The sequence below is a fragment of the Halichoeres trimaculatus genome, unplaced genomic scaffold, assembly GCF_033239565.1.
Source record: "Halichoeres trimaculatus isolate MK-OKI-2021-1 unplaced genomic scaffold, fHalTri1.1 fHalTri1_scaffold_23, whole genome shotgun sequence".
Lineage (NCBI taxonomy): Eukaryota > Metazoa > Chordata > Actinopteri > Labriformes > Labridae > Halichoeres > Halichoeres trimaculatus.
The window spans coordinates 20,898,455-20,912,118 of NW_027437201.1; the positions used below are offsets into that span (position 1 = coordinate 20,898,455).

The window sequence follows — 13,664 nt, forward strand, 5'->3', positions numbered from 1 at the left end:
GAAAATTGGTACCGTTGAGTACTGATACCGATTGCCAGGTACCGGGCATCGGTACCGTATCGTTTTAAATGTGAAAGGTACCCATCCCTACGTAAAACCTCGATTTTAACCTCATATAACTAATGAAAACAAAACTTTTCAGAAAAAAAAGTACTAGAATACAAGGCAGCCAAATGACATCTTCAAATCACCACAACAATCAGACGTGAGAAACATTCCTACCAGGTGTATTAATTTTCGAAAGTTTGACCACAGCCCATCTGGAATGACTGGGGAGATGGAATTTTTTGACCTATTCGGCAGCCAGTCACCAGGGGGAGCAGTTTTTGTGGAGACCTCACTTTGAGCCAAGCAAGATGACTTCTATATTATTTTACAGTCTATGGTTGCCACAAAAACTGCTCCCCCTGGTGGCTGGCTGCCGAATAGGTCAAAAAATCCATCTCCCCAGTCATTCCAGATGGGCTGTGGTCAAACTTTTAAAAATTAATACACCTCATAGGAATGTTTTTCACGTCTGATTGTTGTGGTGATTTGAAGATATCATTTGGCTGTCTTGTATTCCAGTCCTCTTTTTTCTGAAAAGTTTTTTTTTCATTAGTTATACAAGGTCAAAAATGAGGCCTTATGTCACTTTTAGTGATGATTTACAGCTGACATTCTTGTGTAATTTTTTTCGGGGATTGTAAATAAATCGGGGGGGGTCAAGACGAGATTAGGATTATTGTCACCGGCTCACAGTCTCTACTGCGCAGACTCTGGCTGCCAATGGCGGCACATGTGATGAGGGTATTTTGGCTTCAAACCCGTACAATGGTACAACGATGCCGCTTTCCTCTGACGCCTCGTACCACAAGAACATCATCCCAACACTACGGCCCGTGTCAACAATGTGCTGATAGTGACAGAGCTTCCAGGCAAGTTTCCCGTGCACATCTGGAAGTCTCATCCATCAGCGGAGACACCTCAGGGCTCCAGAGACAGAGGATGGTTTTAGCAAATGTTTCGATATCCCTCAATAAAATCTCATCCTTAAAATACGGCCCTGAAGAGCACTGTGACGGGATCTCAGGGCTTCACGTTTACATGGTTCGGTATATGAGCGTGGATGTGCGTTTGTTGTGTTTCTATGCCAACTGAGAGCACACGAGGCACTGCAGGTCACAGAGCCGGCGTGGCCTCCTGTTCCTATAAGCTGATAAGACCCAAACAGAGGAGACTGCTCTATGAATTCTGGTGATACTGCCCCCCAATCCCCGTTTCTCCCTTTCCCTCTCCCCGCTCTGCGTCCAGCAGCCTGCCTGCTTCCAGCCTGTCTGGTGCCAAGACTCAGATTTCAGAATTTCCTTCTACAAGCCACATTTAGAGCAGCCAGCGTACTCTGCCTGTGTGTGTGAGCATGCGTGTGTGTGTGTGTGTGTGTGTGTGTGTGTGTGTGCAGCCCCCCCCTCCTCTGTTTTCAGAGCGCACTGTCCTTCTGGTGCCACTCTCTGCCTTTTTCCGTGTCTCCCTCTCCGTCCGTCCAGTCACCTCCAGTTCTTTGTTTATTTTACGAGAGCTGACCCGAGCAGACGAGCGGTGTAGTTCACGTCAGCGAATACAAACGGTCATCTGGGCCTGTGTGCCATAAACACGATTAGACACACACCAACAGGCAGCAGAGACGTACGAGGCTGCAGGGCAGTAAAGTAAACCCTGATGAGGGGGTTCATGAAGTCCTGTCGCTCCACAGCTGACCTTGAGGAGGGGCAACATCAGAAAACTGTGTGGGAAAGACTCAAAAATCTGACACTAAGTGGTACGAAGGAGCTGCTGGAAAGATATCTAGTAAAAAATGCAGATATTCAAAAGTGTAAATTAGTATTTAAGCTGTGTTTCTCCCAGCGTTATTTTTTTGTCATGAACACCAAATTTGGTTTTGTCTTAAGTGATATTTTTACTATTTTTTCTCCTGTGTTTGTCTGGAGATCCTACATGTAACCATGGCTGCATTGTTTACATGAGAAATCAGCAGTTAGCAGCCTGTAGCATGTTAATGCTAACTGGTGCTAGGCCAGATGGTTCCCCACAAGGTGAGGAGAAGGAGGTGAGGACGACGTGCTGGTTCTCAGGTGTGAGCTAAGAAGCGACGACATGGACCTGTCCTTCCATCCATCGTTATTGGGAACTTAAGAGCTATCTCCAATAAGATGGACGAGCTAGCTGTGCTAACCCAGCAACAGAGGGAATACCAGAAGGCAGAGTAGCATCATGCTATTCACAGACATGGCTAACAGAGCTAACACCAGACACCAACGCCACATTGGAAGAGCTTCACCTGCTGTGAGCTGACAGGATCCAGGAGACAGAGACTGAACAGACTGCTGAAGAAGCTCAGTCCTGGACCCTGTGGAGGTGGAGGCTGGCTGACTGGACAATGATGGACAAGCTGTCAGCATCTATTTTCTTACGGAGCTTTTTGCACTTTCTATACTCTTTCTTACTTCTGTTTTCTTGATTGCTTCTGTGACTCCTCCTGAATTTCCCCTTGGGGATAATTAATAAAGTATTTTCTATTCTAAATGGTACCATGTTCAGGTACCTAGACGCATCCTTGTGGCTGTGAGAGAATAGAACAGAAGGCTGTTTTCCATATTGGACATGAACACAGCATTACAAGTTTATGTATTGAAGAGTAAATATGTTGGATTAAAAAAAACTCTGGGTAGGTTGTCCGTAGGTGTGAGTGTTTTTGAAAGGTTGTCTCTGTGTCTGCTCTGTGATTGACTGGCGACCAGTCGCCCTAAGAAGCTGGGAAAGGCTCTAGCTATCAGGAACAGGAAAAGTGGAAAAGAAAAGAAAATGAATGAATAATAATTATTACCACATAAACACAGAAAAAAGTACCAAAAATTGGTACCAAGTAGATTCCCAGGCCCTCGCCCAAAGCATGAGCGAACTGAGCGCCTGCCTAGGGCCTCCCAGCCACTAGGGGGCCCCCAAGAGCAGTCAGCAAAATAAAAAATAAATCTTTTTATCTCTTTTTTTTTGCATGAATGAGTAATGATTTCTATAGGATCAACAATATATTACTGAACAAAAAGACGCAATGGGCATCCAGAGTGCAGGTAGTTTACGACCAAACAATTTCGCTGAAAAGGTCTGATCCTTCAGGGGGTGAAAGGAGGAAAGAAAGAGGAAAACAAGGAGAAGAGGAGAAAAACGCTCGTTAAAAACAAGAAAAAAATTATCTTTACTAGCTGGTTAGATGGTTTAATATTCATGCAAACCTGTTTGTATTTGTGTAGTACTGTAAATAGAAAGACACTTCAACAAACCAAAACCGGGACATACAATTGAACCCTCACCTTGATTAAGAATGGATTGACTCTTCCACTGTGCCACAGCCTCTCCACCAAAACAGCTAATTCAGGATTAATGAAATATAACCTAGTTAAATCATCCTGCACTCTGGGTTGTTGACTGTTTTTCTATGACAAAAAAAGTTTGCAGTTTTATAACATCCCTTCCCTTCACACCCTGCCAGCCACTGATGCAGGAACAGGACCTAGAAGCCTGCACTGGGTCACGACTCTGCCTCCAAACTCGTTGGGTTTTTTCTGCTTCTCTTTTCTCCTGCTGCTTTTCGTGGAAAGTCAATTCCTCAGACTTTCAGTCTCTGCTCAGAAAAAGCTGAAAACCCACCTTCAGCTGTATTTTAAAGAAACTAGTGTTGCTGTTTTTGTGATGGTGTTAAAGTTACCTTCATGTTCTCTGTGTTTGTTTCTTTGTCTGCAGAAACACTCACGCACACTCTCATGGGCATCAGTCCATGTGTTTTCCTGGCAGCTACACACTAATGCACACACACATAATCACACAGCCAACAAAACATGAAGCTTTAAACTCTGTGTGCTGTTTGTGTGTGTGGTGTAAAGAGTGCTACCTGTATTTATAGACCCTCCAAGCTTCAGCCAGAACTTTTTCAGCTCATGAAATTTCACATTTCTCTCATGTTTTATCACGGCAGTCGGCTCGTTTGAAGATTTGAACTTGTGATTGTTTTAGAGTTTTCAAAGATTGTCCAAAGTTTGCTTCAGCAAATGTCAAGCTTTCGTAACTTTAAGTGACAGGTAGGGCGAGAGAAACAAAAGCGTATATCATGAGCGTGAGCGTCCAATCTTGAGGAAAACGAAAGACCAGAACAGTACAGGTGTCTCGTTACTGTGGATAATTTCATTACAAACTCACCAAGATACAGACTCAAGTTTGGAAATTTAATCATATTGACAGTCGTGACAGATATGTGTGTTTCCATGAGTGCACTGTAAAAAGTGATTTCATTTTTTGTTCTAAAACACGGGTCTTCAACCTGCGGCTCTTTGACTCCTTTGCAGTGGCTCCTTGTAGCTGTAAAAAATATTATTGAAATAAATAATTTTTATTTTTCTTACAGAAGGTATTGATGTCTAAAGACACTGACACTAAATAAAATCATGTGTTTACATTAAGTTGAACTAAATCTTCATCCCATCTGTCAATAAAGCCTGCCACCGCTCTACTTCACCTCCTACAACATCAACAGCCCACCAACTTTCCATGCACGTGTGGCTAACCTCAAGTTTTACAGCCCTGGGAAGATAACTACATCTACAAAAAGACTAATCTGGAAGAAAATACAGATTTTAATTCTGTGTGGATGGATTCATTTGCATTGATGCTAACGTGCCAGCTTCATAAACATGTTTTATATGTTGCAAGAGCAAGAGTTGAGCAAAAATTTAAATATATTATCATATTCAAGTATTCCTTTCAATAGTTTTGACATTTTTGCAATTTATTAAACTTCACTATTTCTTAAAAATGTACTTTTTTTAAATTCTTGCAAATTTTTGAATTATTTGGAACATTTTTCAAGTTGTCTCAATTTCTAAATTTTTTGCTTTTTTAAAAAAATTTTTTTTTTAACTTTTGTAAATTTGTAATTTTTAATTTACCTTTTTAATTATTTTTGTAACTTTTATAAATTTTTGATTTTGTATTTTTTTATTTTAAATGTATTTATTTAATTTAAATGTATCTATTAATTTTATTTATTAATTTTCTATTTTTTTAATTTTACAAATTTATTAGAAATCAAAAACTTACAGAGTGCAGATGGTCTAGTGGTTTGGGTAATGTTCCAAATTTTTTGAAATCTTAAAAAATTGAATTTTTGTCATCTCTTTTTTTCATTATTTACGTTTAGGGTCGTAAATTCTGCAAAATTCTTTTTTTTTTTTAAATCTTGAAAATTATGGAATTTTCATTTTTCAGGACCTTTTTTTTTTTTTTCAAATTTTGCATTTCCCAAATTTTTTGAAGTTTTTGCAAATGTATTCAGTTTTGAAATTTGGGAACTATTGCAAAATTGCACTGAAATTTGTGTAATTAAAAAAAAAATCAAATTGTAGAATTTTTGCTGGTCAAAATCTTTTGAAACAGGAATATAATTTAATTTACTTTATAACTGTATTGTGAAATTAAAGTTGATTTTATGGCTCTGGAATGACTTCAGTGACTTCCCTCTGTGCAACCTCTTCATTTACAGCAGGGTCTCATATCCACAGCGTGCCCTCCTCACTCACGGTTACAAAACACCATCACAACAAAAATCACTTTGCCGTAAAAACTTGGTGAATTAAGTTCAACTAACATCTTTTGTAGTTCCCTTGACCATTTTTCTAGTTCTTATTAAGTTGAATTAACTTAGCCAAAGCAGCAAGATGACTTGAGTGAGATACGTTGAATCAACAAATTATTTTTTACAGTGTGTGTGTGAGTGTGTGGTTCAACCTCTGCTGATGACAGCAGATTGGACAGATTCATCAGTTCTTATCGTGTCACTGAAAAGCTGAAACATTAACCCGGAGTCGTCTGACTCACCAACACTTTCCCCTCCTCTGCCAGTTCGTTGATTTGCTTTGAAGTGTGTCTAAGATTTCTCTCTGTGCGCTTACGTTACAAGCTGCTATGTGCATACTTGTGGCTGCTTCTTAGCGTGCGAAGACATCTCAGAAATTCTGCACTTTTCTTTAACGTTTGCTTCAATCAAAGGTCTTTCCCATGTAGGTTCTCTCACAAACTCCAGGCTCCCTGTGCTGTGTCTGCATGTTTAAGAGTAGAATCTGCTGATACGTGACTCACCGTCTGGACGACTGAACTGTTTGTGTAAACTGGCTGATACGAGCTACAGTAACACAGAATGCTGTGTGAATGTGTGTTTGCTGCATGGGGGTGTTGATTGTTTGTTGGGCTCATGCAGTCTGGCTGCAGCAGGCTGGCAGTATTTGATGTGGGATTGATTGGGGGCCAAACATGGAGTCTGGGTTTTGGTGGAGACTTTGGTTTCCCAGAACAATTTCTTCCTGTTTCCCAACCTGGTAAAACCATCGGAAACTGTGTGACATAGACCGTTTGGGGCTTTGATCTCTGGTCATTTATTCAGATTTTTGTAGCAGTGGTCGTTTTGGTCCAACAGCAATGCCTTCAAGATGGTGAAGGTGTCAATAAAATTGTGTCTGGTTTGTATCGCTCCTTAAACTTCAGCAGCCAGCTTCTGTTGTCAGTTTCGTTCAGTTTAAATACTCGACTCAATGTTTAAGTAAAATACAGAGTGAGCGTGTTGCTTCCAAAGCTACCTGATAAAACAGTTTTGACTTTATTAAGAGGAATACTACAGCCGTGGGGTTCCTCAGGGATCTTCACTAGGGCCTCTTGTCTTCTGTCGTACGAGCTCCCACTTTTTATCCCTAGAAAAAAGACCCTCATTGTGTTACTGTGAATATGACACTCAGCTAAACACATATTTTTTTATTGTGTCTCTGTTTATACAGTTTGGTTCTGAGAGAACAACTCATTGGTAGTAATTGAAGGTTATATAACAAAGGTATGAGTGTAATTTCTCTGTTGAAGAAGTGAAAGTGGAGCCAGTGGAAAAACATTAAAGCAGTAGATAAAATAAAGGAGAGAATAACTATTTTTCTCATCAACAGAAACATTATGATACTGACTTGAATGGTTAAGCAGTCATGGGAAACCCCATTTATTTTCCTCTGTGAATCTGCAAGATATCACTGACAGAGTTTATTGACAGAGGATCATAGATGAAGCTTGCAGGCAGTAATGAAACCATAACGAGCTGTTCGGTGAGGAGCTGTTGGTGATTGGCTGCAGAGCACAAAGCCCTCATCAAAGCAACCAGCCCTGTCTTCTGTGTGTCACAGTGTTACAGAAATCTGCTTCCACTGTAAATGAAACGCACTCAGACTGAGGTTTGCAAAGGGAGCTGGAATTAAAGTGCCATGACCAAAGGTCTGCAATATGCAGCTCTGGAGCCTCATGCAAGTCTTTGACTTCTTTGCAGGAATCAATATCAGTTGATCAATCATCAATTTATGATTGATAATTCATTAAACTGCAAATGTGCCAGGTTAACATACATGCTTGATAAGTGGCAGGACATTGGCAAAAAACTAAAAGTATTGTGTTTAAAATGATGATGTATGTTATCAAATTCACATATTCTTTCAGAATTTTAAAATTGTTGCAAATTTTAAAATTTTGTTAATTTTGACAATTTTTTTGAAATTTCAAAAAATTTGGTTTTTTTTTCTGTTTTTTTTTTTTTTTAATTTCTGCAAATGCGCAGTTTTATTTATTTTTTCTTGGGGGATCATTGCAAATGTTTGTCTTTCTCAATTTTTTTTAAATTAGCAAATTATACAATTCAAAAATTTTAAGAATTATTGCCATTTTTTTAAATCAAAATGTGTGCTATTTCTGAATTTTTTTTTTTTTTTTTTAAATAGGAATTATTTTATGTACTTTATAATCTTTGTTGTGAGAATAACTTTTCACTTTCTCAATTTTTTTAAAAAAATAAGCAAATTATTTAATTTCAAAATTTAAAGAATTATTGCAAATTCTTGAAAAAAAAAATACTGAAATGTGTGCCACCTCTGAAATTTAAAAAATTTAGAAAAAAGAATAATTTTATAATCCTTGTTGTGAAGATAATTTTTGTAACTCTCAATTAAAAAAAAAAAAAAAACTTTTTAAATAAAAGAAAATGAAATGTGTGCCATTTCTGAAATTTTACATTTTCTGAAATAGGAATTATTTAATGTTCTCTATAATCTTTGTTGTTAAGATTTTTTTTGTTTCTTAATTTAAAAAAAAAGAGCAAATTATTCCATTTCAAAATTTTCAGAACTATTCAAATTTTTGAAAAAAAAAAAATTAATGTGTGCCTACTTGAAATTTTTGCAATGTCTTGAAATAGGTATAATTTTATGTACTTTATAATCTTTGTAGTAAAGATAAAATAGATTTTGTGGCTTTGAAATGACTTGAACCCAGGTGAGCTGAGGCAAATTGGCTCCTTTGAAAGTAAAAGTTGCAGACCTCTGCTTATGAACTAACAGTAGAAATGAAGAGACAGTGATTAATTTCTCAGCATCTTTACTCTCTGTTGGTCATAACTCGGAAGATATGTCTTAAATGCCTTTTTAACTTTAAGATTGTTTTTGAACTTTACAAACACAGCAGCACTTTATGGTGAATGATATCCAAGTCTCACGTGTAGGAATCAGCATCAATTAAAAAGTAAAGACACACACACGGTGGCCGTGCTGCTCACTCCCTAATGTCGTCAGAGAGTGATGGGGCTCCGTCCTGCTGGCAGAAAAAGTTTGTCTGTTCCATCTCAGGCAAATAACAATAAGCCCGGGGCTGGATTCCAGTGGGCTTTCTCTTTGAAATGGGATACCGGCACACGCATTACAAATATATCTCTTGTTTTATCTTCCGGGCCAGGCCCATGGAAAAATTATTCCAAATACCTGCCGCGCTTTATCTGGAACCCTGGAATAGGTTAGGCCCAGCCGGGAACACGAGGATGTCTAAAATAAAACCTCTATTACGGGATGGAGTGGAGATGGATGGGACAGAGCGGGAAGGGACGGGGATCGGGGGTATTTTCGGTGTATCGGCGCTGTGAAAAAGGGCTTGTTGCGGGGGCTTGGAGCTGCTTTAAAGTCTACAATGTGGGCCGCCATCAGCTGTTGTACAAACTGCATGTGTTGGGGAGGGTTTGTGTGTGTTAGTGTGTGTGTGTGTGCTCGTGTGGGCTCACACGTCCGTAGTGGAGCGTGAGTATAAATAACATTTTTCCTACAGATGTTCTCACCTTGACAAATCTGTTCTTGGCCTGTGTGATACTTCTTGGCACATGGTGCGATGGCCCAGCGTAACTCAACCTTTATTTACTTTGCTCAACCCCGGCCTGCCCCCGCTCAGAGCGTTGCTTTTAAAGAACAACATTTACATTTGCAGTGTTTAACTGATGGTGTTTTCCTGAGCGACTGATAGCAAGCTGCCATTTCCCAAGGATTTCAAAAGAACACAGAGTCTGAACCATGGTGACCTTTACGGGGATTCAAGTCATGACCTTTCAGTTTCTGCAGCGTCTCTAAGATTAGATCAGGGAATCCCAGAAATGTACAGCTTTCATTTCAGTATTTTACAGTTATGATCTCTTTGGTTCCAGTCATACTGCAAAGAAGGGTGTGAAGCAGGGGCGGCATTATGGGTGGGCCCAAAGGTCCCAGGCCCAACCCAAACTTTATTTTTCTTTTCTTTTCTTTTTATTTAATAATTTCATTTCATTTCATTTCATTATTTGATTTAATTCAATTTAATTTTATTTTATTTTACTTCAGTTTATTTTCTTTAATTGATTTAATAATTTAATTTATTAGATAATTTAATTTAATTTGTTTTGTTCAATTTCATATTTTATTTTAATTTTTTTATTTTATTAAATTACACTTTATTTTAATATTTTTTCATTATTTTGGTTAATTTAGTTTATTTGTTTTATCAATCTTATTTTATTTCATTTAATAATTCTTTTAAAAAAATATATATTATTATTTTAAAAATTTGGTCACTTAGTGTTTATTTTGTTAGAGTTAGATGCTCTGTCTTTGTAAAATAAGCTATGTTTTTTAAGTCTGTGGGAAAAAAAAGAGTTATGAAACATTCAGTTTCATGTTGGCAAAATCACAACATTATTCTGGGAAAAACTTTAGATTTGTATTTATTTTATTTTATTTTAATGTGGTTAATATTCCTGCTCTAACAACTTATTTATAATGCAAAAATGTTTATTAAAGGTAAAAAAAAAAAAAAATCAGCTTTAAAACCTCATATAGTAACATTATTACCAGCTATTATATTTTATAATTAAACATCTACAAACTTGTGCAACTTCAGGCCCACACAAAATTTGTCTGGCCCACCCAAAACTGAAATCCTGGCCCAGTCCCTGGCGTGAAGGGGAAAGTGAAGACGAGGAAAAGGATATCAGAGAGAAATGTGAGGTAATCTGGTGATAAGAAAGTACAAGGGGAGCAGGGAAACAGAAAGAGGATAAGGTGATAAGAGGATGGAGTTCAAACGATACCAAAGTTAGGGGTAGGAGGTGAGAAAGCTGTTGAAAAGTACGTCCTTGAAGAATTCAGTTGTCTTTAATGGGACCTGTAAAGGAGTCTGTCAGCGTCGCCTGTAGAGTCCTGTTGACATCCCCGTCAGCAGTTGAGAGTGTGTGTGAACGCCAAGGACCAGACTCACCCTACAAACACCGTGTCATGTATGTAGTTCCCATGGCAGAGTGGAGAGGGCCGGCATAGCTGCAATACCAGCGATGCCAAGACACCAGCGGCGAGAGATGCCGCTCTTCAGGAGCTGAAGAGAAAGAGATGACATGATGGAAACGGTGATAAATGAAAGGATGAAAAGAGAGAGACGGGGCTGAAAGTCAAAGCGCTGATTCAGCTGATCAGATATCACGTTTGCTTTTTTTTCTAACCGTCGTCTTCCCTGTCTCTTCTCCTGCAGGGCCGACTCTGCCAAGATGACGCAGCCCATGAGGGGGGACCAGGCCCACCAGCCAGCCCCAACCCGCAAGGCGGCAAGCCTGTCCTCGCCAAGCGCGGCCCGCCGCCTCTACCGCAACTTGTCTGGAAAGTTCCGTGTGGGCACCAACCCCCCCGCCCTGGAGGACAGCGTGGTGTCAGGACGGGGGGGGGACAAGGAGAGGCTGCGCAAAACCACCATAGTAAGTCAGAGAGACGAGAAGGGAAAAAATAATAATCCAGGGAACACTGCGGGCTAAAAATAGTCTGAGAAAACATATAGACCAGGAGAGACCAGGATCGACCCAGAACCTCAGAAACACACCATCATCCAGCTCGCTTTATCGAGCAGACCTAAGATAAATAACCTGATCCTCTTCTTCTTTGTTGATCTTTCTTTGTTTATCAGTTCCAGAGCAGTGACGCCCTCTTTGAGGCTGTGGAGCACCAGGAACTGGACCTGGTTCAGCTGCTGCTGTCCCAGTACAGTCTGGAGGAGCTGGACCTCAACACCCCAAACAGCGAAGGCCTCCTTCCTCTCGATATCGCCATCATGACAAACAATGTGCCCATGGCCAAGCTCTTACTGAGAGCAGGCGCCAAAGAGAGCCCGCACTGTGAGTATCTGAACCAGAGGTGGCGTTAAACGATTATTCTCCATCTTTCACAGAAAAATCTGAAGATTTTTCGTCAAACTGGACTTGAAACTTGCAAAAGACAAATCTGAGAAAAAAAAAAAAAGTCTTTGCAAATTTATAAAATTTCAATTATTTTTTAATTTCTTCAAATCTTTTACATTTTTACAATTATTTTTTATAATTTTTTATTTTTTTACTATTTTCCTTTTTTCCCGAATTGTAAAAAATGTGATTATTTTTAGATTTTATATTTATATTAAATATAAAAAAATTATATGTTTATATTTTTTAATTTATATTTATTTAATTTATATTTTTAGAACTATGTTTAAGTTTATATTTTTTATTTCAATTTTTTTGAATTATTAAAATTAACAAAAAAAATCTTTTATTTTTTTAAATACAAGATTTTATAAAATTTTGCAATTTAAAAAAAAAGTAATAGACTATCACACCACACCTTAAACTGCAAAATTAAATTAAAATTAAACTAAAAAAAAAAAAAAAAAACTTAACTGTGAAGATAAAGTAGATTTTTTGGCTCTGGAATGACTTTTATCCAGGTGAGCTTAGGCAAAATGGCTCCTTTGATGGTACAGGTTGTATTTGAGTTACTTTTGTGATGACACGCTAAAATATTCAATACATAAGTAGTCTGGAACTTGGATAATTCATCACCATTTTTTTAATAGAGAGATTACTGTCAATATCTAACTCGACATCTACTACAAAAAAAACAAAACCAATGGGACAAATTCAAAAACTTGAAACATTTGAAACTGAGGTCACACAATCAGGCCTGTTGTTATATTTCCTGTAATTTCACTAAAATCATCAGATAAACATGAATCACCTTTTCTCTGCTCCAAACGTCTTTCTGGGGTCTCTGGATTTTCCTCATCGAGCAGTGTTTCTCCTTTATAATGACTCTATTGTATTCAGTCAAAGTCTCTCTTATAAAACCTGACAGCTCTTTGCTTTTGTTGGGGAACTTTGGCTTACCCACAGGTGAATCACACCAGAACAAATGCTGCCTTGGCTTTGTAAAGATATCAAGTTGATTTGCCTGATCCTTCAGCCCGAGCCGATCCAACGAGCAGCCCCGAGGCCGAAGCCGGCCCTTACACGACCTCAATCAGGTCCTGAAATCAGTTCTCAAGAAGATCTATAAAAATGCACAGAGGTATTAAATTTTAAAATAAGTCTTATGAGAAAAGTTTTTGCCAGATGGATATGAGTCACATCTTTCATTGGTGCACTGATTCATTTTTAGACGACCATTAATTTTTCAGGCAGTTATACGGGACGTTCATTAATCAATTTCTAATTTAGGACAAGGAACTTTTTTATAAGTATAGAGTCGAGACTAAAACTGAAGTTCATACAGAAACAACAACCTAAATCTATTTTAAGCTTTAAACAAAAATCAGGACACATTTTTACTTCTTCACTGCGATGTACTAAGTGACATGAGTGATAAGACAGCAAAGGTATGAAAAGCTATGTTAAGCTAACATTACAATATTCAGAAGCTATATCATATAGCTTCTGAATACTGTAATGTTAGCTTAACATAGCTTATGTTAACTAATTGTAGCTTATTGTTTTTTCATTATGTTGTGTTGTCTTGTAACCTCTACTGGATGCCTTGAATTTCCCTTGTGGATAAATAAAGTATCTATCTATCTATCTATCTATCTATCTATCTATCTATCTATCTATCTATCTATCTATCTATCTATCTATCTATCTATCTATCTATCTATCTATGTCTATCTATCTTTCTGTCTTTCTATCTATCTATCTATCTATCTATCTATCTATCTATCTATCTATCTATCTATCTATCTATCTATGTCTATCTATCTATGTCTATCTATCTATGTCTATCTATCTTTCTGTCTTGCTATCTATCTATCTATCTATCTATCTATCTATCTATCTAGGTCTATCTATCTATGTCTATCTATCTATGTCTATCTATCTTTCTGTCTTGCTATCTATCTATCTATCTATCTATCTATCTATCTATCTATCTATCTATCTATCTATCTATGTCTATCTATCTTTCTGTCTTTCTATCTATCTA

At 37.9% G+C, this 13,664-nt stretch overlaps 1 protein-coding gene across 3 annotated transcripts in view; it reads left to right on the forward strand.

Moving 5' to 3' along the window:
• Positions 1-13,664, forward strand: part of ankfn1b (ankyrin repeat and fibronectin type III domain containing 1b) — a 212,083-nt gene that overhangs the window by 166,748 nt on the left and 31,671 nt on the right. For all 3 annotated transcript variants that reach the window (XM_074663682.1, XM_074663681.1, XM_074663683.1), the window contains 2 exons: positions 10,921-11,140; positions 11,347-11,554. In XM_074663682.1, the coding sequence (XP_074519783.1) occupies positions 10,921-11,140; positions 11,347-11,554 (428 nt within the window). The remainder of the gene's footprint in view (positions 1-10,920; positions 11,141-11,346; positions 11,555-13,664) is intronic.